General features: G+C 43.0%; 1 protein-coding gene and 1 long non-coding RNA gene across 4 annotated transcripts in view; one reads left to right on the top strand and one right to left on the bottom strand.

Annotated features, from left to right (window-relative positions):
• The first annotated feature begins 478 nt into the window (after positions 1 to 478).
• Positions 479 to 25,236, top strand: LOC128628044 (uncharacterized). 2 transcript variants are annotated; one of them, XR_008392374.1, is made up of 3 exons: positions 479 to 733; positions 21,065 to 21,241; positions 25,028 to 25,236. It is a non-coding gene; the product is annotated as an uncharacterized LOC128628044 (long non-coding RNA). The 2 variants fall into 2 exon arrangements; XR_008392373.1 differs by lacking the exon at positions 25,028 to 25,236 and adding an exon at positions 21,630 to 22,168.
• Positions 22,525 to 27,884, bottom strand: part of LIMK1 (LIM domain kinase 1) — a 27,905-nt gene continuing 22,545 nt past the window's right edge. For both annotated transcript variants that reach the window (XM_053669447.1, XM_037154751.2), the window contains 4 exons: positions 26,257 to 26,413; positions 24,362 to 24,417; positions 23,971 to 24,128; positions 22,525 to 23,872 (listed from right to left, as the gene is read on the bottom strand). In XM_053669447.1, the coding sequence (XP_053525422.1) occupies positions 23,710 to 23,872; positions 23,971 to 24,128; positions 24,362 to 24,417; positions 26,257 to 26,413 (534 nt within the window). In that variant the 3' untranslated portion in view covers positions 22,525 to 23,709. The remainder of the gene's footprint in view (positions 23,873 to 23,970; positions 24,129 to 24,361; positions 24,418 to 26,256; positions 26,414 to 27,884) is intronic.

Here is a 27,884-nt window from a genome sequence, read left to right as displayed (position 1 = left end):
CCATTCGGTATACATTTACCCAGTATCTTTTAAACTGCACTAGGCACTGTTAGGGGATACAAAAGTCTAAAACATCAGGAATTGAATCAGAACACTAGGGAAGTGAGTTATGTGTTGTTTTTCAAATTGCACAGGAATAATCTCCACCTCTATTCAATTACTAGCCCAACTCCACCCAAATTTTGTGTATTCCTTAGGGGGCTGTATCAGAATTTTGGCAGAGGAAGAGGGGTTTTGAAACATACTTTGAAAAACCTCCCCATATGTTTCTGATTTGGCACGATAGATAACAACAACAAAAAACCCCTCCCCTATTAAAACTCTTTGAAATGTGTGATATAATTTAACAATTTTATTTTAAATGCACAGCTGAGATCCCATAAAAGAAAGGGAAATCTCAGGAGTCCAGTAAAAAATAGGGGATAAAACATTGTAGATGACAGCCAGTGAGTTGATAATGTGTCTTTCCTTAGGTGTCAAGTAGAGTCAGTAATCAGCAGTGACAACAGATGAGGCCCTGCACTATGGTTGCCAAGAAGAAAACAAAACAGCACAATACAGCATTTCCTGTCAAGATGGAGGCATATGTAGACACACTTTGCCTCCTCGCACAACCATAGAAAGAATTACAACCAGATCTCAAAAACAAAAAAACACCCAGAACCATCAGAAAATTGAGCTGTATAGAAGTCTGACAACCAAGGATTTACAGAAGCCACATTCATCCAGACAGGTAAGATGGGTGGAGATGCGGAGACAGGGCGGAGAGGTGGTGGTGGCACGGACAGTCCCACATTCACATGTGGTAAATAAAAACTGGGAGGGATACCCTGGGAGTGAGCCATCCAGCCCTAGGCCAGACCACACAGACCAGGGTTCCAGCACGGGGAAGATGAACCCCCATTACCTCTGGTTGTAAAAACCAGTGGGGGTTGGGGTAGTGGAAGAACTACTGGGTTTTCACCACTTAAAAGGTCCACTCGGTGTCAAACTATGCACATCCCAGGGCAGCATCTAGAAAGGTGCCCGTTGGATATGGGAAGTGGATGAAGTGACTACAAACGGGGCGAGTGCCAGAAAAACCTCCAGAAGCCAGGCTGTGGAGATGTTCCCTCTCTGAGCCCCCTCCCCTCACCCAGAGACACGAAGCAGTAAAGTGGGTTGCTCCACCTTGGTGATTACCTAAGGCTCTGCCTTACACAATTTACAGGTGCCTTTTTGATATAGGCCATGCTACTAAGACAGGGAGTAAAAGCAGCTCTACCTAATATACAGGAAAAAAAAAAAAACATGGGGAGGCTGTCATATTAAGGAGACAAAGAAATATGGCCCAAGTGAAAGAATAAACAAAACCCCAGAAAAAGAACTAAATGAAATGGAGATAGTCAATCCGTGAGATGTTGAGTTCAAACCACTGGGGGTCAGCATGCTCAGAGAAGTCATTCGGTACAGCCACAAAATAAAGGAAGAAGTGAAGTGTACACAAAGTGAGACAAAGAAAAATCTACAGGGAACCAACAGTGAAGAGGAGGAGGCCAGGATTCAAATCAACAATTAGGAACAAAAAGAAGAAGTAAACATTCAACCAGAACAGAAAGAAAAAACAAGAATTTAAAAGAACAAGGAGAGGCTTAGGAACCTATGGGACAACTTTAAACATATCAATGTCTGAATCATAGGGGTGCCAGAAGAAGAGGAAGAGCAAGAAATTGAAAACTTATTTGAAAAAATAATGAAAGAGAACTTTTCTTCACTGGAGAACTAATCTGGTGAAGAAAATAGACACAAAGTCCAGGAAGCACAGAGAGTCCCAAACAAGTTGGACCCAAAAAAGACCATACCAAGACACATCATAATTAAAATGCCAAAGGTTAAAGATAAAGAGAGAATCTTAAAAGCAAGAGAAAAGCAGAGAATTACCTACAAAGGAGTTTCCATAAAACTATCAGTTGATTTCCAAAAGAAACTCTGAGGGCAAGAAGGGGCTGGAAGGAAGTATTCAAAGTGATGAAAAGCAAGGACATACAACCTAGATTACTCTATCCAGCAAAGCTAGCATTTAGAATAAAAGGGCAGATAAAGTACTTCCCAGGCAAGGTAAAGCTAAAGGAATTAATCATCACTAAGCCATTATTACATGGAATGTTAAAGGGACTTGTTTTAGAAAAAGAACATCAAAACTATGAACATTAAAATGACAACAAACTCACAACTATCAACAACTGGATATCAAAACCAAAAACAAAAACACACAAGCAAACAACTAGAACAGGAACAGAATCATAGTTATGGGGATCATTTGGAGGGTTATCAGCTGGAAGGAGAAAAGGGGGAAAAAGGGAAAATGGCATAGAAATTAAGAAGCATAATTGGCAGGAGCAAAATAAACAGGCAGATGTAAAGAATAGTACAGAAAAGGGAGAAGCCAAAGAATTTACACACATGACCCACGGACGTGAACTGAGGGGAGAATTGCTGGAGTGAAGGGGGGTGCTGGGTGGAGGGGAGCAAAAGTGAAAAATTGGGACAATTGTAACAGTATAATTAATAAAGTATACTTAAAAATAACAGGATAATACAGGATTCCTGTATGTATATATATAAAATACAGAGATGGATATATATATATACATATATATGTATACATGTGTGTGTATATATATATATATGTGTATGTAAAATTTATATATATAAGTCAACCTAGGCCCACCTATAATGGAAATTGTACCGAAGAACTCTGTAAAACTTGACTCTTGAAAATCCACACTCTCAGTGAGAGGATAGACTAGAGATGATGTGTCCGCCCAGGGAAGTGATAAGCTTGCCTGCCTCAGCCAGAGAAGTCAAAGCCCTGACCTGGCTTCAAATGTCTGTGGGATTCCAGATCACTTCTTAGAAATGGTTCAGTAAATTGAAAGCCAAGAAATGAACAGAAATAAAGATACTCTCAAGGTAGGAAAAAAAAAGTGAGGATGGAGGACTGGAGAGCCCAGAAGGTGTGCCCCCAGGCTGCAAGGGATTCTCAAATAGAGTGAAAAAAATAAATGATGAATTTGTAGTTAAGAAAGGCTGAAGACCTTGAGGGAATAGTTTTTCACATGTGAGACTCAAAGTACAACAGTTAAGACAATGAGAGCCCTTAGATGTTGAGATTATACAAATAAAACATGAAAGAGAATGTAAAAATTCACTGTTGCCCTTGCCAGTGTGGCTGAATTAGTTGGATGTTGTCCTGCAAAACTAAAGGGCACAGGTTTGATTCTTGATCAGGACACGTGCCTGGGTTGTGGGTTCAGTCCCTGGTCAGGGCACGTACAGGAGGCGAGCAACCAATGTTTCTCTCTCCCATCAATGTTTCTCTCCCTCTCCCCCCTTCTCTCTAAAAATACATAAATAAAATCTTTTTTAAAATTCACTATGTTGAAAATTATTAAGGACATAAAATTAGAAATCTAAGCCTTAAGAAAATAAACACTATAAAGCTATGAGGACTTGATAAAGCACTAAATAGAGTTTCTAAAAATGAAAAATGTAGTAACTGAAACAAAGATCACAGCAAATCCTTCAGTGGGTGGATTCAACATCAGATTGAACACAGTTGAAGAACGGATTAGTGAACTGGAGGAGAGATTTGAGGTACAGAGAAATGAAATGATAAAAAAAATATGGAAAAAAGGAGACACAGACAATAGAATCAGAATAGTCAACATATGTTTAGTAGAGTCTCCAGGTGGAAAGAATGAGGTAGAAATAGTATTTGAAGATATAATGACTAAACATTTTCTGGAATAGCTGAATCATATTTGTCAAAGGTGAAGAAACACTATAAATCCTAAACATAATTTTAACTGGGCTCATAAGAAAAAGAAATTTTAAAAAGATTTTGTCACTCGCAGATCCTTTCTGAAACAATTGCTAGTGGATTTACTCCATGAGCACTGTGAGAAGCAGTGAGGAACGTAGAGGGGAAGTGACGGAGGGAAGACCTCACCTCAAAGAAAGCAGTGGTGAGACTGGCAAAACTATCAAATGCAACCATTTCAGCACTCTGGAAGTGAACTAAAGGCACGTACCAAATTGAAAGGCATGTATTCAAGAAAAACTCCTGAACCTTGGTCATAACAGTGATGTCGACGGCATTTCATCTCTAAATGGCTCCCAAGTCCCTCTCCTCCTTTCCAGATGCGATGGAAACCGTGAAAGCTGGCAGCCTCGTTGCTGGGCCTGACCTGACTTGGAGCGCTGCAGAAAAGCATGGTGAGGGGGGATGTTGACAGTGATATCAATGGGTGCTAAACGGTTTGGAAAGGCCGACGTCCCAGTCACCTAAGACTACAGTGCTGCCTGGGGCAAATGAGAGACCAGTCCAGTAATTAAACAAGAGATGTAGGGCACAAAATAGCTGTAGGGGGCTTTGAGAAACTGCCAACATATTCTTGGGGATCTCAAAGAGTGTACACACTAAGGGCTACTTACACATGCAGGAGAGGCTGCCAACTCCAGGTCCCTGGCTGATCACGAGGCCTTGTGAATCAGAAAGTAAAAGGCTGACTTGTAACCTGCCTGAACTTCGTGTGCTCCAGCACAGACAGAGATTCTCTTGGCACAGGTGGAAGCCACTGGCTCAAAATGTTTGATGGAAAGTTCTTACCAACCTTTGGCTGGTCATTAAGCTATGCTGACTCAGGGGTGAGGCCTAGGAAGCGAGACTTAAAAATAAATATTAGACCAAACGGCGAGTTTCTTAGAAAAATGCAAATGATTAAAACTGACTTAAGATGACATAGGAAATCATCAAAGAAGCTGAGTGGTATTTTAAATTTCTCTGTAATGACAGCATTCACAACTTTACAGTTGACTTCTGCTAAACATTCAAGAAATTGGCCCTGGCTGGTGTGGCTCAGTGGATCGAGTGCCAGCCTGAGAACCAAAAGGTCGCTGGTTCGATTCCTAGTCAGGGCACATGCCTGGGTTGTGGACCAGGTCCCTAGTTGCGGGTGTGTGAGAGGCAACTGGTGGATGTTTATCTCACACATTGATGATTCTCTCTCTCCCTTCCTGTCTCTAAAAATAAATAAATAAAATCTTAAAAAAGAAATTACACATAAGAGTGTAATACCTACTCTCTGAGAATAAGAAAAGAAAAAAAAAAAGAAACAGTACCCACAAAATCTATGAGGTTAATATAGGCTTAATGCCAAAACAACCAAGGACAATAGGAGAATGGAAAATTCGAGGACAATCTTCCTCTGAATTATGGGTGTAAATATCAGAAAAAACTTTTAGTCAAGCCCCAGCTCATGTGGCCCAGTTGGTTGGAGCCTCATTCCACACACGAAAAGGTTGCGGGTTCCATTTTGGGTCTGGATACATCCCTAGGTTGCAGGTTTGATCTCTGGATGGGCACCAATCAATGGGAGGGATCCAATCAATGTTTCTCTCTCTCTCTGAAATCAATAAATATATTTTAAAAAATTTAAAATATCTTAGCCAATAGAATCCAACAACATATACAAAAGTGAATACACTGTAGCAAAATTTGGTTTGTTCCAAGAACGTAAGATTATTAACATTAAAAAAATCAATGTAATTCATCACATTATTAGTTTTAAATAGAAAAACTATATGAGCATCCCAATACGTGAAAAGGAAATATTCCATACTTTTCAAATTCTATTCATGGTGTGAACTCCTGGCAAATAATGAATAGAAGGGGTCTTTTAAAATCTGATAGAGTATTTACCAAAAACCTATAATAAGTAGAATTTTCAAAAGAGAAATATTGAAAGCACCCTTTTAAAATTAGGAAAAACTTTGTCCACTATCTCTACTTCTGTTTACATTGTATATGGGGCATTAGCCAGTACAGCCAACAAGAACTGAAGGTATTTGAATTGGAGTGTGTCATTTGGGTGCCTATTATTGAAGGTTTCCCTATTTATGGAGCTCACCAATATTTGAAAAATTAATTCGTTATTGACATGCTTGAGCTCCTCAAAGCAGAACTTTCGATCTTTTCATGCGTGGTTTGGGACAGGCGGCAGAAGCAAACGGCACACTTTGTATACACAGTTGCCCCGCTGTGCTAACCCCTCAGCTTGCGAGAAAGAATGCACTCTGAGAGAAAGAAATTATATAATTTAAAAAGCCGTATTAATTTGTATAAAACAGCTGGCTCTGCTATACACTCTGGCGAAAAGATCTAGTCATTTGGATTTGTCCTTAAATGGTATTTCTGCAGTGGAAATTTTCATTAAAGTGATGTATGATTCCAACAAATCCAACATGGTTTTATTTTCTTATAAGGTACTGCACTGATTTGCCAAAATTTTTGTCATTTGGCAAAGGAATAACCTTCTTTAAATTTGTATTTCAAGTCCTTATAATTTAGAATGCTGTATGATAGTCTGATTATGTTAAATGAAAGTTATTACCTATATTTTGCAACACTTTTAAACTTAAGCAGAGGAACAGTTGTTCACATCTTTTAGCATTTTACACTTGCCTAACTTATATAAAATTGCCATGTGTCAAAAGTCACACTTCTATAATTGCTAAAGCATGATATGTCAGTTTATTGGAATGTAGTTACATTTTAAAGTAATTGTGACCACAAAACTTTTTCTAAAAGGAAATTTGTGCCTTATTTGACTTATAAATCAACTCCAGCATAAATCTCAGGGACTTTAATACTTTTAATAATATTCTTCTTGCTAAAGCAATTGACCCACATTAAGCACTAAGTGCAGTGCGGTGCTTTTCATTCGAGGGAAAACCTTATTTCCGATTGTGGAGGCCAGACGCCACCTGAAAAACAGCACAGTCAGTGCCTATTTCAGGGCACGTCATTACAACCACTAAATAGTTTTTCTGATACTGGCAGTTGTTGTATCCGGAGTAGTTTGCCAAAAGGCAGTTAGATTTTTGCCTTCATTTTTTTCCAGGTGCATGCATTTTATTTTATTTATTTATTTTTTAATTTTAACTTTTTTATTGATTATGCCATTACATTTGTTCTATTCCCCCCTCCACCCTGCATGCCCCTCCCCCACCATTCCCCCCCTTTAGTTCATGAACACGTGTCTCAAGTTCTTTAGATTCTGTATTTCCCCTACTATTCTTACCCTCCCCCTATCTATTTTCTATCTACTGTCTATGCTACTTATTTTCTGTACCTTCTCCCCCCTTCTCCTCCCACTCCCCTGTTGCTAATCCTCCACATGATCTTCATTTCTATGATTCACTCCTGATCCAGCTGTCTTTGCCTTCATTTTATAATGCTTAATGTAAATGACCAACTTGTCAAGTGTCCTACAAAAGGGAAAGTTAATATATATATACCTAAGCCACAAAAATAGTATACTAAACTATTTGAAAATTAGTGTTTTTTTCTAACTAAAATATTGCCTACAAAACCCATGATTATTTCAATATATGCAGAAAAAAATTGATAAAGTTTAACAACCTTTTGTGATAAGAAAACTCAACAAATGAGGGATAAAAAGAAACTTCCTCCATTTGATGAAGGGTGTCTAAAAAACCCCGAGAACAAACACCACAGTGAAAGCTACCTAAGACCAGGAATAAAACAAGGATGTCTGCTCTCGCTACCTTTTTTCCTTTTTACTGCATTTATTGGGTGACACTGATTGACAAAATTATACAGGTGTTAGGTGCACAACTCTCCACCACCCCACCTGTACACTGTACTGTGTGTTTACCACCCCAGTTGCCACTTCTATTCAACATTGTGCTGGAGGTTCACTTAGGAAAGAAGAGCAAATAAGGTATCCAGACTGAAACAGAAAAAGTAAAACCCTATTTGCAGATGACATAATCTTGTGTATAGAAAAATCCTAAGAAATCCAGAAAAAGATTACTAGAGCTAATAAGAGTTCAGCCAAGAAACAAATTAATATATAAAAATCAATTCTATTTGTATTAACAACAAATGATCTGAAAAGAAATTAAGAAAAAACTATTTCTTCTTTTAAAAAAGGCTTTATTTATTTATTTTTATAGAGAAAGGAGGGAGGGAGAAAGAGAGTGACCTGACTGGGAATTAAACGAGCCACCTTTTGGTTCATAGGCCGACACTCAATCCACTAAGCCACACAAGCCAGGGCAAAAACAATTTCATTAAAAGAGTAAAATACTCAGGAGTAAATTTAATGAAAGAAGTATAAGAGTTATACACTGAAAACTACAAAACATCATTGAAAGAAGTTAAAGAAGACGTAAATAAATGTAAAGACATGATTATATATTGGAAAACTTAAAACTGTTGAGATGTCAATATTCTGATACTCCTTAACTGATCTACAGTCCCTATTAAAAACCCAGCTGGCCAGTGTGGCTCTGTTGGTTGGAGCATCCCAATAAACGGAAAGGTCATGGGTTCAATTCCTGTCAGGGCCAATGCCTAGGGTGCTGGTTCGGTCCTGGTCTGGGTGAGTATGAGAGGCAACTGATTGATGTTTCTGTCTCATATCAACGTTTTCCCCTTCTCCCTCCCCCCATCCCCTCTCTCTAAAAGCAATGAGCATGTTCTCAAGTGAGAACAATAAATAAATAAAACCCCCAGCTGCTTCCCCACCAAGAAATGGACAAGCTGTTCCTAAAATTCATGGAAATTCAAGGAACCCCAAATAGACAAACAGTCTTGAAAAAGAATAAAAAAGTTAAAGGGCTTGCCCTTTCCTATTTCAAAAGTTACCTCAAAGCTACAGTAATCAAGACTATTGGTATGGGCATAAAGATAAACATATTAATCAGTAGAATAGCATGAAAACTTCAGAAATAAACCCATACATTTATGGTCAATTTTTTTCACAACTGTACCAAAAATCATTCAATGAGGAAAAAATTCCCTCGATAAATGGTGCTGGGACAACTGGATGTCCACACGCAACATAAATGGAGCTGGGTTTCCACCTCACACGATACACGAAAACTCACTCGAGATGAACATCTCGACCTAACGTGAGAGCTGCAACTATAAAACTCTTTGAAGAAGAAAATGAACAATAAACAAAAAGAACAAGAAAAAAACTCTTTGAAGAAAGTATCGGCGTAGATCTTTTTGCCCTTGGATGAGGCGACAACTTCTTTGATCCACCTAAAGCATAAGCATCAAAGGGAAAAGAATAGACAAAATTGAACTTCATCAGAATTAAAAATTTGTGCTTCAAGAAAGTAAAAGACAACCCACAGAATGGAAGAAAGTATTTGCAAATTATATACCTGACAAGAATATAATATACAGAATATGTAAATAAGTTACAACTCATCAATAAAAAGCCTAATAGTCCAATTAAAAAATGGGCAAAGCTTCCGAATGTATGTTTCTCCAGAGAAGATATACAGATGGTCAATGAACACATGAAAAGGTGTTCAACATCAATGAAAGAAATGCAACATAAACCATAATATAGCACTTCATACCCACTAGAATGTCTATGATGAAAAAGATGAGCAATAACAAGTGTTTGTGAAGATACTGAGAAATTAAATCCCTTATACATTGCTGCTGGGAATTTAAAATGGCTCACTTAGTTTGGAAAAGTTTGGCAGTTTATCGAAAAGTTAAACATAGAGCCCTGGCTGGTGTGGTTCAGTGGACTGGGCACCGGCCTGCAAACTGAAAGGTGGCTGGTTTGATTCCCAGTCAGGGCACATGTCTGGGTTGCAGGCCAGGTCCCTGGCTGGGGGTGTGTGAGAGGCAACTGATTGATGTTTCTCTCTCACATCAATGTTTCTCTCCCTTTCTTCCTCCTTCCCTTCCCCCCTCTCTAGAAATGAATAAATAAAATCTTTTTTAAAAAGTTAAACAGAGTTCTCATATGACCTGGTAATTATGCTCTAAAGGTATCTACCCAAGACAATTGAAAACATGTTCAAACAAAAACTGGTAACAAGTATCTATAGCACTGTTATTTCTAATATCCAAAAGGCGGGAGCAGCCCAAATGTCCATTAATTTATGAATGGACAAAGGAAATATGATGCACATGTAGATATCTATCTATATATCTATCTATGTACAGTGAAATACTACTCAAAGATCAAAAGGAGTGAAGTACTGATACATGATTCAACATGAATGAACCTTGAAAACATTATGCTCGGTGAAAGAAGCCAGACGCGAAAGGCCACTATGTACTGTATGATTCCATTTATATGGAATGTCCAGAGCAGGCTCCTTAGAGACAGAAACCAGATGTAGTGATTTTTCAGAGGCTGCAGAGAGGGGTGAATGAATAGTGTCTCCTAGTGTGTATGGGATTCTTTTAGGGGTGATGAAAATGTTCTCTCACTAGATGGTGGTGATGGTTGCATAACCTTGTAGATGTAATAAAAACCACTGGATTATCTGTAAAAAGATGAATTTTATGGCATGTGAATTATATTTGCACAAAAACACATGTGTAAAATATCATTTAACTTAAGACTCGTTAGTTCATGTGTAAATGAAGCTCAAATACATTAAGTATTTGATTTTTTAATTGATTTTTTAAAAATGGGAGTTTGGTTTTACAACCCAAATAACATTTCAACTAAATGAAAGATGTGTAAATATTTATACTTGAAAAAAAGTTGGCTTGTACAATATGTGTAGGGTAGATTTGTTCTTAAGAAAGGTGTTATGTTCTAATGATTATATTTCCTTAAAAAACAAATGGTTTGAGCAACCTGACAATCCTACAGTCCCCGCTGCCTCTGGGGATGGTGCTGAGTATGTGGCAAGGAGTCTACAAAGCAGAGAGATTTGACAGTTTCATGGTGCTCAGATCCTATGACATTACTAGAATTAAATACTAAAGGGAAGCAAAGCTAATCAAGGCCAAACTGCAACTCCTGAGTTCAAATCCTGACGAGATCAAAGATCAGCTGCTCTGTGATGGCGCTGAAAGTTAGAGTCTGGGTTTAGGGCAGAGAGAGCTCCTTAATCCCACCTGAAATGGGAGGTGAACATCATCAAATTAAAGCTGCAGACCATCCCCGGATCAATTGTATTTTGGGGGGAATTGCAATGATCATTCTTCTACCCTAACCTCCTGATGGAGGAAAAGGATTGCATCCTCTGAGAAAAATGTGAACAAAACAGAAATATTATAGGAGTCTCTGCTCTCCTTTTATACATAATATCCAAAACAAAAAATTATGAGAAACACATTTAAAGAAGCAGGCAAATGTGAGCTATACTAACGAGAAAAAAACAAAAATTTTAGAACAGAATTCTAGATTTGCACTTGTTTTTCAGTTTCTAATTCTCTGCTAAGATTTTCTATCTTTTAATTCATTGTGAAAATGTTTCCTTTATCCCATTGGCATAATTGTAATAGCTACTCTAAAATAAAATACTATAGTGTTAATGTCCACATTTGACCTTGGATGATTTTCTTTTCTCTTGAAATTGGTCATATTTTCTTGGTCATATGTTGAGGTTTTTGGATTTTATCCTGGACCCTGTAAATATCACATTGGAAAGATTTTAGATTCTTTTATATAACTCTGCAGTGATTTTTTTGAAACGGAAAATTAATTTGGTGGACTCCAATTCAAATGCTGTCTTTTGGGCAGCAGCCTGAATCTCAGTTCAGTCCTTTTAAACTGCCTTGAATCTGCCCTTGCAGACAGGGTGTGGGAGTCAGCCAGAGCTTTGGGTGGACTTGTGCCAGAGTCTGGGACTCCCCTGGCTCTCTTCTTTCCACAATGCCCCTTTGCTTTCCATTGGCTGTGCTTGTCCCAAATACTGTCCTCTGGTTCTCCAAGCCAGATATATTAATTTTAGTTTGGACAGAACACTTACTTAATGACGCTGTCTTTGTCTTGACTTCAGGGCAAAAGCTATAAAAGTGGGACACTCACACTGAGCCAGTCTCGTCTTCCAATTTTCAACCTCCCTTCAGAATCTGCCTGCTCTGTTCACCCTCCAGTACCTTCATGCCACTTAAAGATACTGTCTAGAATTTACAGTTGTTATCTCTAGGACGGGGAGGTTTGTTAGGTGCTTACTTGGCCTTACTAGAGGTGAAACCAAATTTTCAACTTTGATGGAAAACATTAACCTAACCTATACATTCAAAAACTTCAGGAGCCCTGACCAGTGTGGGGTGTGGCTCAGTGGGTTGCGTATCATCCCACAAACCGGGAGGTCACTGGTTCGATTCTGAGTTCAGGCACATGCCTGGGTTGCATCAGGTCCCCAGTTGGGGGTGTGTGAAAGGTAACTGACTGATGTTTCTCTTGCACATCAATGTTTCTCTTACTCTCTTTTCCCTCTCTGACTCTCTTTCTAAAAATAAATAAACAGAATCTTAAAAACTATTTTTTAAGGAGTCCAAACTGGGTAAATAAAAAGAAAATCACACTGATGCAAACCAGAGCAAAGCTGTTGACACCAAAGGTTAAGAGAAAGTCATAAAAAGAGACAGAGGAAAAAGATACAACATACAAGGAAACAATAAGAATAATGGCTGACACCTAATCAGAAACACTGAAAGCCAGAGGACAGTACAAAGATGTGTGTAAAGGCTGAAAACAGACCCTGGCAGCCTAGAATTCCATAACCAGTGAAAATGGCCTTTAAAATGAAGGTAAAATAAAGACTTTTTGATAAACAAAAGTAGAGATCATTTGTTTCTAGTAGACATGAACTGTGAGATTACAATAGGATTTTGGCAGTCAGAGGGGAAATGATACCAGATGGAAACTCGTATCTGAAGGAAACAATGAAGAACACTATGGATTGCAACTACGTAGGTAAAAATAGACTATTTTCTAATTAATTTATTTAAGAAAATTGGTCATTTAGCTGTGGCTGGCATAGGTCAGTGGACTGAGAGTGGGCCTGCGAACCAGAGGGTCGCTGGTTCAATTCCCAGTCTAGAGCACATGCCTGGGTTGCAGGCCAGGTCCCCAGTAGGGGGCATGTGAGAGGCAACCACACATTGATGTTTCTCTCCCTCTCTTTCTCCTTCCCTTCCCCTCTCTCTAAAAATAAATTAAAAAAGAAAAAGGCTGAAAAAAAAAGAAAATTGGCCATTTGAAGTAAAAAATAAAACACATTGTGAGGTTTATAGAATGTCTAGAAGTAAAATATATTACAATAATAGCACAAATATGGGAAGAGGTAAATGAAATTACATTTTTGTGACAGTCTTATGTATGAAGTGGTAAACATTAATTCAAAGTAAACTAGATTAAGGGTTAGTTTTGTAATATCTAGAGCAATCAATAAAACATATAAAGAGTTATAACTGAAAAGCTAAAGATGGAGATAAAATGGAAGTCTAAGAAACAACTCCATTCAAAAGAAGGCAGAAGAAGGAAACATAAGAGCAAAGAGAGTGGAGGGTTAGAAAAATAATAGCAATAATTGCCACATTAATAATAATATATTAACTGTAAATGGACAAAACATCATTAAAGGCAGAGTTTGAAAGAATGAGTTACAAAACAGGACCAAATATGCAGTTTTCAAGAGGTGGGATTTAACTATACAGACGCAGATAGGTTGAAAGTAAAAGGATACAGAAAGACATATGATGCAACCACTACCCATAATAAAAGAGGGATGGTTACATTTATCGAAGATAAAGCAAAATATTTCACGATGATAAAAGGGTCAGGTTATCGAGAAGACATAGCAACCCTAACTGTGTAGGCACCGAATGACAGAGCTGCACAATACAAGAAACGGGGAAAGGTATTAAAAAAATGGTGTCACTTATACTTATGGTACTAATTATTTTACAGTTACAAGGCCTGTCTGGGAAAGATCCAGCAATTTTTAATATAAGGAGAATGGTTTGCACGACATTGATGTAACCTGGCAGCCAAGGACAGTGGACTGGAATGTGCATGTGTAAATAGTAATGACTTCACTGCACTAGTCAGTAGGGGTGGTAGATGCTGTCGAGTGAGCATGTTTACTGTGTGGCTGTCACATTCAAAATGATCGAGCAAGTAGAGCAATGAATCTGCATCAAATTTTGCATTAGGCTTGGACATTCCTCTGCAGAAACTATTCTGGTGATTCAGAAGACCTCAGCCATGGGCAACTGGTGATTGGCAGCTTCCTCCCAACAACATGTCTGCTCGTGCCTCACATCCTGTGCAGAGTTTTTTGGCAAAACATCAAATCACCCAGGTGACTCAGCCACCACTGCAGCCCAGATTTGGTGCCCTGTGACTTCTGGCTTTTCCCAAAACTAAAATCACCCTCGAAAGGGAAGAGATTTCAGACCATCAATGAGATTGAGGAAAATATGACAGGGCAGCTAATGGCGACTGGGAGAACTGTGTGAGGCCTCCAGGTACCTACTTTGAAGAGGACTGAGGTATCATTTTCCTATGTACAAGGTTTCTTGTACCTTGTATCTTCTTCAATAAATATCTCCTTTCTTCATACTACATATCTGGATACTTTCTGGACGGACCCTCATATACATATATCAAATCGTTATGTTGTACACTTAAAACTAATACAATTAAATCTCTTTTTAAAAAGCCAAATGGCACTGCAATAGTTGGCTATATAAATGCCAAAAAAATGAACCTGGTCTTTAAACTTACATCCTAACAAAAAATTAAGTCAAAATGAATCATAGGCCTAAACATAAGAGGTCGAACTCTAACTGTTCTAAAAGAAAACATAGCAAAAACCTTTCTTGACCTTAAAATAAAGGACACAAATATTTCTTAGGACACAAAAAGCACAACTGTAAAAGAAAAACATAGATAAATTGAACTTTACCAAAACTAAGAGCTTCTGGTCTTCAAAAGATACAGCTCAGAAATGAAAAAAGTCACAAACTGGAAAAAATATTTGTAAAACACATCTGATAAAAGACCTGAACCTAGCACATATAAAGACCGTTCACAACTCAATAACATAAAGAACAAAACCAATAAGAAATGGCAAACATCTTGAACAGATACTTTACCAAATAAAATAACTGGGTGGCAAATAAGCAAATGAGAAGGTCCTTAGGCCAGTCACTAGAGAAATTAAGTTCACAAAGAGATGCTGACGGCTGAACTTAAAAAGACTGACCACACCTACTGCCGCTGAGAATGTGGAGAAGCTGGAAGCCTCAGACATTGCTGGTGGACACGAACAACGCTACACCCACTTTGGCCGTTCGTTACAAAGTTAAGCATACACTTACTATATGGACCTAGCAATTCCACTCCTGAGTATTTGTTCAGTACAAATGGAAACATATGTGTAATAGCCGAAACCCAGGAACGCTATAATGTTCATTACTGGAAGAATGTATAAATCGTAGCATAGTAGGTTCTTATAATGGAGTACAATGAGCAATGAACATAGTACAATGCAACTTCACTCAACAGCATGGACACACGGGAAGAGTGAGGTTGCACAATGGAAACCAGATGTAAAGGAGCACATGCTGTGTGGCTCCATTCATCTGGAGACTGAGAACCGGAAAATGTGTTGGAGCGTGACAGAAATCATAACAGTGGCCGGATGTGACGTGGTGGCGGTGCGCATTCATGGGAAGGCACCGAGGAAACTTCCCCGGGATACGGAAACCTGTATCCTAACAAATACCCGGAGGTGGGTTGGTCCACAGGGGCGTCCAACCCACAGCCCAGGGGCTGCATGTGGCCCGGCATGGCTATGAGCGCAGCCCCACACAAAATCGTTCATTTACTTAAAACCGTTTTGTTTCCTTTTTGCTCATCAGTTTTCATTAGTATTTGTGTATTTAATATGTGGCCCAAGACAGATCTTCCAGTGTGGCCCACAGACGCCATAAGGCTGGACACCCCTATTGGTGCAGTGGTCATGCAGGCACATACAATTACGACAGCTATTCAAATTGTGCACTAAAGAGGTATCCACTTCACTGTGTGTACATTTTATCTAAAAATTGTTTTGGTGGTTCATTGTCCATACTTTACGTTTTAGCCTCATTAGGTCTCTCCTGATTTTCGGTGCTAACTGATGGAATTCTAGGGAGTCGCCTTAAAAATGCTAACAAAAGGCTTAGAAAGAAAAGTATAAAATACATATGCTTGTCCTACAGTGGCAGGAATGCAGACATCACTGATTATCAGAAAGCTATTTCTGACAAAGTAGTAAATCGAGAGGATTCACAAAAATATCCCGTCTGACATGAGAGCGCACAAATATATATAACCCTCCTCAAGAATCGGTGTTTGCTCAGATGAGTCTTCTGAGACATCCAGATTTCAGAGTTTTTACTGTATTCTGTGAACTGTAACCAATAATCCCTAGAGGTCTGCAACCGGTTGTCTTATTTAATAATGTGTTGCCCTTGTAATGATGTTTAATCTGATGTATACACTCTCTGAAAGATACAAATAATTAAAGTTCAGTTTTTTAAGCCATGAAAAGGAGCATTGGGACTTTTTCTTTTTCCTAATAAAGCTCAAAGTTTATCAGATTTCTTGTTCAAACAGGGGGTTGTAGAGACTCAGTCTTATTTGAATTTGTAGGGCTAAAAACTAAATGCACAGGGCTAAGAAGCAGAAGCAGAAAACCAAATGCTGAATGATTAAATTATTGAATGAGTAGTTTGGACAGTATGATGGCAGCTGGGCGTCCTAGATCTTGTAAGTTCAATGATAAATTATTTTATTCGTCAATTTACCCAGCAAATACTTCAACCTCACTCCTGGTACCAAGTACTATTATCAATCAGGGACCAGTCAGGATAGCAGAAACGAAAATTTATAATTTGCCAGGACCTGGGAGCTCTGAGTTGTATCTCCATGCAGCTGCTGTTCAGAACCCTAAGGACAGGGTGCCCTTGGGGGGGTGCCCAGACTACCCAGGGAGGCAAGGGGAGGGGTGCCGTGACGGCTGCTCAGACTTCTGAAGAGAGAGCTGCAGGCGGCCTGGGCTGTGTGTGCTGCAAGTAGCTGGGGGCAGAGGCCAAATGTTTGCCGCTGCTTGAGAAATACAGACAATACTTGGAAAAATGGAAGGAAGTCTCTTTTCCCCTTTGTCCATCTTCTGAGGTTCCTTTCGTGCTTCCTGTTGTCAGGAGGAAGACAGCTGGCAAGATAAACAGAACTTCCTAGATGGGATTGTGAAGTTTAATTGGTTATGTCTTTGATCTTGAATTCAGGACTGAGCACCTTGCCTGTGTAGATGGGATTCTGGTATCCTCTGGCATAAAGAGACAGACATTTCAAATACTCTAGTCACCACTCACGCCTGGTGGAGATGAAGTGCCTATTGTATCCGATGCCACGTGAAAACAAGTGGATGAGGAAGACGATAAGGGTGGGGAGTTGGGCTGTTTCTGACTGCACTGCAGAACTCCAGAGAGGAAAGGGTTAGCTTGGGGCGTTCGATTCTCAGCTCAGGTCGTGGTCAAAGAACCAAAGAGGTTTTACGGCGGCTGTATCAACTATTACTGTGCAACAGCTTATACTAGCATTTAGTGGCTTAAGAGAACAACGCACCCTTGTCTCACAGTTTCTGAGAGTCTGGAATTCGGAAGTGGCTTACCCTGGCTAGTTCTGGCTCAAGGTCTCTCATATCGGCTGGGACAGATGTCAGTGGAAAGCTGAAGGACCCGCTTCAAAGGTACTACTTCACATGGCTGTAAAGTTGGTGCTTGTATGATGTCTATTTTTTCAGTTCTAGCCATTTTTGCTTCATGTATTTCAAAAACAATGTTTTAAAAGACTTTATTTTTGTATTTTTAAAAAGATTTTATTTATTTTTAGAGAGAGAGGTAGGGAGGGGGGAAGGGGGAGAGAAATATCAATGTGCCAGAGAAACATCAATTGGTTGCCTCTTACATGCCCCCCAGCCAGGGTCCTGGCCTGTAACCCAGGCGTGTACTGTCCAGGAACTGAATCACTGACCTCTTGGTTTCCAAGACAATGCCCAACCAACTGAGCCACACTGGTCAGGGCTCACAACAATGTTTTTAGGTGCATACACATTATGTCTGCTTGGTTAGTTGACTCTCTTATCATTATGTTCCCTCTTTATTCCTAATAATTTTCCTAGCTCTGAAATCTACTTTGTTTGATATCAATCTAATCTAATCTAAATATAACCAGTCAAGCTTTAAACCTTTTTTATTTTATTTTATTTTAAAAAATATTTTATTTAATTTTTAGAGAGAGGGGAGGAAAGACACTCAATCCACTGAGCTACACCAGACAGGGCTATTTTTTTTTTTAAAATTTATTGAGTTGAGAGTGCAAGAAATCAATTTGCTGTTCCACTTTGTTTATGCATTCACTGGTTGCATCTTGTATGTGCCTGACTGGGGCTCGAACCCACAACCTTGATATATTGGGATGACACTCTAACTGAGCTACCCAGCCAGGCCAGTCCAGATTTTCTTTCTTTTTTTTTTTTTAAAAGTTTGTGTGGTATATATTTTCCCTTTACTTTTAACTTATCTACTCATATATCATTATTTTCAAGTTGGTTTCTTGTAAACAGTGCATATATACATTTAAACTTATTTTAAAAAATATTTTATTTATTTATTTTTAGAGAGAGAGGGAGGGAAGGAGAAAGAGAGGGAAAGAAACATCAATGTGCGGTTGCCTCTCACGTGCCCCCTACTGGCGACCTGGCCCACAACCCAGGCATGTGCCCTGACTGGGAATAGAACTGACAACCCTTTGGTTCACAGGCTGGTGCTCAGTTCACTGAGCCACACCAGCCAGAGGAGAATATACCCTGGCTGGCGTATATGTATAAAAAATATATATATATATATTAATCCAATATGATCACTTTTTCTTTTTGGTAGAAATTCTCTGTTGTTTGAAAATTTTTCTCTTGGCTTGTTATCTCCTTTGATTAGATTTTTAAAAATTACTATTTAAAACATGTACATAGAGTAAAATGGACTTTTCTGCTTATAGTTCTATACATTTTAGCATGTTAATAGACTCACCTAATCATCACCACGATTAGGATACAGTTCTATCACCCTCAGAAAACTCCCTCATGCTGCCCCATTGTCAATTCCTTCCTCCGCCCCGAGTTCCTGGCCACGAGTGGCCCGCTCTCCACCCCTTGGGTCCTGCCTTTTCTAGAACGTCATATAAAGAGAATCATAATGCATGTAACATTTTGACACTGACTTCTTTCAGTCAGCTTAGTGCTTTTGAGATTTTTCCACATTATTGCACGTATAAATGATTCACTCCTTTCTCTTATTTAGTAGTTTCCATGGTGTGGATTTCTGTTTATTCACTTGTTGAAGGACATTCGAGTTGTTTCCAGTGTTGGCAATTATGAACAGAGCTTTTAGCAGCATCCATGTGCTTACAGGGTTTAACATTTTTTGGGTTGTGTGAGTGTGTGTAAACATGGGTTTTAATTTCTCCAGGGAAAATACCCAGGACTGGGACTGCAGGGCTACGTGGTGAATTACATGAAAAGTGCATTTAACGTCATAGGAATTACTGAGTGATTGTGGCACTTGGCATCCCCAGGACCAACATATGAAGGCTCCAGGGGCTCCAGTACTTGCTGACGCTTGGTGTTGCCAGTTTCAAATGTTCGTTGTTCTAACAGGGGTGGTGAGGCGAATGTCACAATGGTTGCAAATTGCACGTCCCTAATACCTAACCACGCACGTGAGGCAGCTTTTCATGTGCTTATTTGGCAGCTGTATACCTTTCTAGGTGGAGTGGTTGATAAAATCTTTTGCCTATTTTTAAAAATTTAGGTCGCTTTGCTTTGTTGAGTTTTGATAGTTATTTATGTTCTGCATAAAGCCCTTTGTTGTGTATGTGACTTGTGAGTTCTTTCTTCTAGTCTGTATCTGATTTCGGCAGCAGGGGAATTCTTACTTCAAAATGAGTTATGAAGTGCTCCCTTCTCTTCTATTTCCTGAAAGAGATCGTATGGAGTTGGTGTTTTTCCTTCTTTGAATTTGTCAAATTCTTTTTCTGAGGATTTTAAACTACAAATGCACTCATTCAGCAAATAAATTATTAGTCACATTTTCTATTTTTTTCCTTGGGGAATTTTGGTTGTTTGTGTCTTTTAAACAACCAGTCTATTTCATCAAAATGTAAAACTTTTGTGCATCAAAGGGCACCATCAAAGAAGAGAGAAGATAATCCAGAAAGTGGGAAAAAATGTTTGCAAATCATACATATAATAAAGGATTTGCATCCAGAATATTGAAAGAACTATCATAACTCAATAATAAGATAAATAACCCAATTAAAAGTGGGCAAAGGGCTTAAATAGACATTTCTCTAGAGAAGATATACAAATGGCCAATAAACACACAAAAAGGTGTTAAACATCATTAGTAACTAGGGAATGAAAATAAAAACCATAAGTGTTAGTGAAACTTAAAGAAACCGAAACTCTCATGTATTGTTGGTAGGAATGTAAAATGGTATAGCCAGCTGCTGTGGAAAATTTTGAAAGTTCCTCAGTGTTAAGCATAATTACTACCTTCAGGTATATTACCCAGTGAAGTGAAAACATACATTCGTGCAAAACCTTGTAATCGTTCGCAGCACCACTATTCACAGGAGCCAAAAAGTGGAAGCAGATCACCTGTCTATGAATGAGGGTGGCATATCCCACAGGGCAATGTTCTTCCACATAAAAAAAATGAAGTACTGATAAATCCTATGACATGGATGAGCCTTAAAATGTTCAGTAAAAGACACTGTATGGACAAAACTTACCTAAATCTAAAGAGACAGAAAGACCAGTGGTTGCTGAGGGCTGGGGGAGGGGTGAGCTGGGGAGTGGCAGCTAATGGGCGCGGGGCTCCTTTTTAGGGCGATGACAATGTTTTGAAATTAGGTTGTGGTGGTTTGTGCTCCTCTGAACCCATTAGAAACTACTGAATCTTACATTTTAAGAAGGTGGCTTGTATGTGATTTGTATGTTACAAAATCCACGATGACATTGTAATCAGTCGTAGCAATGAGGACTCTAGCAGCTGTGTGTTTTCCTCTTTGCTTGTTACGTGTCCATCAACTAATTTTGCCTTCCCTCTAGTATTTTATGTGAAAGTATTGACAATGCTGATGCACCTTACTATTTCTTCCAGTTATGGAACACTCAAGTGGCATTTTGGCTGGAACCAACAGTGACGGATGTGACGACTATGGAACTTTGCTGTCCTCCCTTCCAGGGAACAACAGGTCTGTGTGAGAAGGGCACTTGCCCGGCGCTGGGGGAAGCAGAAAGGTTTCGAGTGGTATGGAAATTCGGATTCGGCACAAAGGTGTGTATGAGTGATGGGGGAGTGTGCTGGTTACTTACTGTGTCTCAGCCCCAAACCCGCTCTGCTTTCCGTTCTGTGAGGCTATAGCTGGACTGCTGAAAACTACATTTCCAATGGGCTTCTTGTTAAGGCTGACCTGCTAGTAGGGACTGGCTGAAGGGGACTGGGAAGTGAAAGAAGGGAAGGGACTTTCTTCTACTCTCAAAACCAGTTATCAGAAGTGGACATTTAGCTCCGGCATGGGCCATTTTTGACATTTAGCTCCAGCACGGGCCATTTTTGTACCTACCTTCTTAGAAGTTCCAGCACCAACTGCTACGAATCCAACCCTTCCCTTCAGTGAACATCAAAAATCCAAGTGCTGGTCTCATGGGGCTCTTCCCTGTAGGTTCTGGCCAGTTTCCCAGATGACCCCCAGTGATCCATTCCAGTCCTGGTATTAGTGGCCATGTCTGCTCTTCCACTGAACCAGCTGGCCAGTGTGACCAGTGGAATATGGTGAAAGTGATGCTGTGGACCCGAGCCTGGGTCATAAAGGGCAGTGGCCATGTGCATGAGCCACATCAAAGGGCCTTTGCCACTCCCTCAAAGGACCGAAGCCCCAGGCAATATCTGACCACAACCTCGGGAGAGACCCCAGACCAGAGCCACCCAACCAACCTCAAGAGAAACCTCAAACAAGAACCACCCACCAATCTCAGGACACACTCCAAACCAGAACCATGCACCCAACCTCAAGAGAGATCCCAGGCCAAAACCACCCGCTCACCCACCCACGCTGCTCCCAAATTCTGGACAGACATCAAGAGCCATGTGCGATCACTGTTATTTTAAGCCACCAGGGTTAAAGGGTGAGTAGTTGTATTACATCGGATAACTACTGTCACCTCTTCTTTCCCTAAATGCAGCCAAAGGTGGCTGCAGTTCATCATCTCCAGGTTACCTCAGCACCACTGTTTCGACAGCTGTGCAAATTCCCTGGATTAAATGCCCTGTATTTGAAATAACTAGTGTGGTTTCTGTTTTCCTGATTGAACCCTTTAAGTTTTAGAAAGAAGAAAACATGAAATGAAAGCAATATAGTCTCTGCTATTTCCCTCTACTCTTCCCCCTCCCAAACCCGGCTCTGGGGAAGTCTTCACTTGTCCCGACGGGCCACCACCTCTGCTCTGCCCTCTGCATCCTCTGCCCCCTGCATTTGTCTCCCACCAGGCCTCCAGTCACAAAGCTCTCCTCCTGTCCCACCTCCTCTGGGCCCCAGACACACAGTGCTACGCAGGAGCTGGGTGGGGGGAGCGCAGAATCGAGTTTATTGTTCTGAGTCTGGGATTTGTTCCTTAGACATCAAGATTCCTGGATGGAGGTGACTGTCGCACCTCCCTGAGTCACAGTCCTGTGGGCTTGTTTGGATTGTTTTCCAGGTTCAAGTGCACTGAGAAGGCTTCACAGTTTTAATACTTCCTAGATGCTCAACTGAGGCAAAGTGACAAAATGGCCCCCCCACCCCACCCGCCAAAAAAATAAAACCCCAAGCTCCCAGCAGCTGCTGCTGCAGCCGTATGAAAAAATAATACAAACTCTTCTTAAAAAATAGATTACACAGAAAGAACCCAGAGGACAGAGGGACATGGGGGGAGGCAGGGGCTGCTCCAGCCACCGGTGGGGAGCCTTGGGGAGAGGCCCAGGAGGGGCGCTGAGATGGACCGCAGGGGCTGCGATGCTGGTGGATGCCTGCCTCGTCTGCTCTGCCCAACCTCCCCCTGCGGCTCCTCCCAGCAGCTCGGGCTCAGGGAACTGCCCTTTATCCTGAGGCCTGGTACCTGCTTCTCACTAAAGTGGCTTCAATAAAGAAACAAAAAGACCCAAAGCTGGAAGGGCTGCTGCCCAGACCGCAGGGATGTCCTCCTGTAGGAGCAGACCTCCCTCTGCTTTGGGGGTTTGGATAGTTATCAATACCTGCTACTACCTAGACACCCCTGGGGGTGACAGGCCCCAGACTCCCTTATGGCTCCTGGGCACACGGCCTCTCCCTTGACACACACCCCACTGTGCACCCAGCTGTGCCAGGGCCCGGTCTGCAGCTGTCCTCCATCAGGCCTCGGAAGAGCTGCGGACAGGTGGAGGGTGTGCAGGACGGCCGGGGCGGTGGGGCGCGGGGTGGGGCACAACTCACATGGGCCCTCCAGCTCATGCAAGGAGAAGCAAGAGGGGGCAGCCCCAACCAAGACAGAGGTAAGGTGGGGCGAGGTGATGGTGTATGTGCAGCCAGGCCGGCTCTGGGGCCAGGGGCAGATGGGGTAGGGGCCACAGCCCACAGGGGAGGAGGAGGCAAGTCAGGGCCTGGTGCTGGGGAGGGGTCTGGGTGCCCGCTGCCCGCTGAGGGCTTCACACCCAGCTACCTCCTACACAGGAATCTGGTGCAGGGTGTATTCTCTGCAGTGGGGACGGGGCTTCTGGGTGGGCTGGGCTCAGTCAGGGACCTCGGGGTGGGCAGGCAGTCCACTTTCACCACGCCGGTAGGTCTCCCAGAAGCCCCTGTCCAGCTGCTCCAGCTGTGAGCCCAGTGGGAGGTGGCCAGCCAAGTGCATTCGGAGGGTCTCCAGCCACTGCTCCAGCTTCACGAAGGAGGGCCTGGGGTGACGGGTACGGGGAGAGGGACGGTGGATTCTGGCTTTGCAGGGGACTGGCCCACCCCCAAGGTTGCCCAGGTTAAGCCCCACCCTACTCACCTCTTCTCTGGATCCAGATCACAGCAGCGCACGGTAATGGGGAAGAAGCTTGGGGGACAGTTTGGGGGGCAGTAGCGGTCCAGGAAGCCTCGCACATTGAGGCCAAAGTCCATGGTGCGGGGAAGATAGTCAGGATCAGCGTTCACCCGCCCGATGATCTGTCCAGCACAGGGCAGGCAGTTACCCAGGTGCCCTTGGGGCTGAGTGCCACCCAGGTGGGTTTGCAAGCAGGTCACACTGGGCCTGGATGCAAATTGCTGTGGGCAGCCCAGTTCCCAGAAGCCTCTCTGGCTCGAGAGGCCTGCAGACTTCCAGCCTGCAGCCTGGGAGGGCAGGGAGTGGGCAGGAGCCACTGGGCCTAATGCCAGCTGCTGCCCAGCCCAGGACCTACCTCACACAGGACGATTCCAAAGGAAAACACATCCACCTTCTCATCATAGCTTCGGCCTAGACAGAGAGACGGACTGTTACTGGGTGAGGCAGGGCCAGGAAGGCCAGCTGGCAGGGGGGCTGGGCCAGAGACTGACCAGCCTCTTGGATGCCCAGGCCAGCAGGTCAGATGCTCTGCTCCTAACCCCACCAGGTCTGAGCAAACTGTCGTGGGGTGAGAACGAGAGCCCTGGGCAAGGGGTCCCAGGCCCAGCTCAGTCACTGACAAGCCGTATAACTCCAGACAAGTCATGAACTTCACGGTGGCCCTGAAAGTTGACCACATCAGACCCCTGGAACCTGTGAAGGTTACTTCATTGGAAATACGATCTTTGCAGATATGATGAAGGATCTTGAGATGGCATAATCTTGGGTTACCCAGGCAAGCCCTAAATGCCATCACAAGTGTCCTTATAAGAGAGATAGAAGAGCCCTGACTGGTGTGGCTCAGTGGGTTGGGTGTCATCTCACAAAGTAAAAGTTTGCCAGTCCAATTCCTGGTCAGGGCACACGCTTGGGTTTCAGGTTCAGTCCCCAGGCAGGGCACATACGAGAGGCTGCTGATGGATGTTTCTCTCCCTCCCTCCCCCTCTCTGTAAGAATAAATAAATAAAATCTTTTCTAAAAGACGGAGAGAGAGAGACAGAAGAGAAGGTACAGCAGAGGAGCCCGTGGCCACGGGAAGATGGAAGCCGAGATTAGAATGATGTGGCCTGAGGACACCAGGACAGCCAGCAGGAGCTGAAAGCAACATGGAACGAACCCTCCCCTACAGTCTGCAGTGGATACAGCTCTGCTTCTGTCTCCCAGAAGCTTATATAAAAGAATAAATTTCTTTTGTTTTAAGCCACCCACTTTGTGGTGATTTGTTACAGCAGCCTCAGGAACTGATACAGACTCTTTAAGCCTCAGTTTCCTCATCTGTAAAATGGGAAGAATACCATCTAATTCATGATGTTAAAAACATCTAATTCACGATGTTAAAAACAATCAGTACAGCCAATTGTTTATTGAATGCTGCCTAGTTTATAGCTTTAATCCTCATACCACCCCTTAAAGATAGGGACCGTTAGCCTCATTTTACAGATGAGTTATTTGGGGGGCTATGTTGGCTCTGGTCAGAGCTGGCACTGAGATGACCCTGTGTTGGCATGCCACCTGCCCGTGGAGGGGCTTTAAACACGTGGTCTGGGCATACACAGGACCGCTGTGTGGCGGGCCTGATTAAAAAAAGAAAGGGAGTGGAATGGGGGTGAGGGAGAGAGAGAAAGAGAAAATGAATAATGGCCCCCCACGATGTCCACATCCTGAGCCCTGGGACTGTGAATACGCTGCCTTACATGGGACTGTGCAGGTGTGACTAAGTTAAGGATCTTGAGATGAAGAGATTACAGTGGATTATCGGGGTGAGCCCTGTGTAATCACAAAGGTCCTTATGAAAGAGGGAGGAGGCTCAGAGTCAAGGAGAGAGATGTGACACTGGACACAGATGTCAGAGAGAAGATGCCAGGTGGCTAGCCTTGACAGAAGAAAGCGCCACCACCTGAGGAATGAGGTGGCATCTAGAAGACGGAAGAAGAAAACAGGTTGTCCCCTGGAGCCTTCCGAAGGAGCCAGCCTTGCTGACACCTAATTTCAGCCCAGTGAGGCTGCTGTTGGACTCCTGACCTCCAGAACCACACGATCATTGGGGTTTTTTAGGTCAAGTGTGTGGTAATTTGTTACACAAGCAATAGGAGGCTCATATAGGACTCAAAGTAGAGGTGGAGGGGCCAGGGAGGCCAGGGGTTGGGGGGCTGCAGCTCTGCCTGGGACCCCTGGGTCCCTAAGACAAGACAGGTGGGGCCGCCCACTCACCGTTGATCATCTCGGGTGCCATCCAGTACGGGTTGCCTACCACCGTGTATCGCTTTTTTCGGTCTGGCTTCTTGAGGCTTCGCAGGTCCTGGGGCTGAGTCTTCTCATCCACCATGAGCCGTGCCAACCCAAAGTCGGCCACCACCACAGTCTTGTTCTGGGGTGACGAGGAAAAGGGGTCACACTGAGCATGCTCCTGCCACATCCAGCTACGTGCTCCTAGCCCGGACCCACCCCAACCCACAGCCAGCCAGAGAACACACCTCTGACACCTGGGGGCTTGCCGAGGGGGGTGGCAACCCCACCGCTTAGAGGGGCTCAGGTGCAGGGTGAGGACCCCCTTCCTTCCCTGAATCCCTCCGCTCTTTGCGAATGGAGTTGTCCAAAGCTTCCGAAAACACCAGTGTGGCCCCACTCCCCTGCTTATTATTTATCTCTTAATTCTCCAACAACCTGGTACGTGCTATCTTACAGGTGAGGTGACTCAGGCCAAGAGAGGTGAAGAAAGTTGCCCAAGGCCACCCAGCTGGCCAAGGACAGGACTGGGATTCAAAAACCCAGGTCTCTGGAGCCCCTGCTCTACTGCTTCAGGTGTGGCGGAGCCCCTCCCAGGGCCCGGTCAGAACCCTGGCAGAGTTGGGGTGCTAACTGCTATGTCTACCCCACAAGGCGGGAAATTCAGGGACAGAGCCTCCTGAGAGATGAGGGGCAGGCGGTGAGGCCCAGGGCACAGTGCCAAGCCAGGGAGCTGGGGAGGTCCTCTGAGTGCCCCGTGGCCCAGCCTCTCAGGCTTGGTGCCTAGGGCCCTGGAATTCTGGAGCCCATTTGTCAGCTCCAGGGTGACTATTGCTGGTGACACCGAGGAGTGGGCACAGAGGCTGAGGTGGCAGGGCCTCAGGCAGGTGGCCGCTAGGGCCAGGCTCACTGTGAAGGGAGGAACCCTGTGCTGCCTTTGAGAGTGACACAGATGTGGACAGTCACGTAGAAAAGATTACAGAGATGGCAAGTGGCAGAGGGGAGGCATTTGCAGCCCTTGCCCACCTTGAAGGGGCCTCAGGTGAAATAGTCCCTCTCAGGGCTCCATCTCCTTCCTCAGGGGTAATACCAGGTGGGGGGCAGCTGAGGGGTCTGGACCTGGGGTCCCCAGACTGCTGGGCAGTGGTTCTTGAACGCCAGGGTCCACCAGGATTGTCCAAGTGCTGGTTCCTGACCCAGCCTTTTCAGAAGGCCTGAGGTGGGGGCGGGCGGGCAGTCTCTGGACTGTGCACTTTTGATGAGTCTCCCGGGACTTAATGGTGCAGGGCCCGCAGACTCTGCTGTGGGAAGCAGCTCCAGGGAAAGCAGCCAGGATGACCACTGCATTCTCAGAGGCCCCACGCTGAAGTCCAAGGTTTTGAAATTGTGCCCAGATGCACTCTGGGGACAGGGGGGCTCACAGCTCTCATCAGGTTCCCAAAGGATGGGCTGTGCTGCGGGATCAAGGCTGTGACAGGTCTCCCTGTCCTCGCCCTGCCCAGAGTGCTGGTGGGGCCTTGCAGTGACGCCCATTGCCAGCAGGGGCAGTCTAAGCAGGCTCCCTGGGAGGCCCACAGAGTGGATCCAGCTTCACGTGCTGGCTGGCCACTGCT

The sequence above is a fragment of the Artibeus jamaicensis genome, unplaced genomic scaffold (assembly GCF_021234435.1).
Source record: "Artibeus jamaicensis isolate MK-2021 breed Jamaican fruit bat unplaced genomic scaffold, CSHL_Jam_final contig_1582, whole genome shotgun sequence".
NCBI classification, from domain to species: Eukaryota; Metazoa; Chordata; class Mammalia; order Chiroptera; family Phyllostomidae; genus Artibeus; species Artibeus jamaicensis.
The sequence above is the reverse complement of the archived record's forward strand: the minus strand, read 5'-3'. Positions and strand labels throughout refer to the sequence as shown.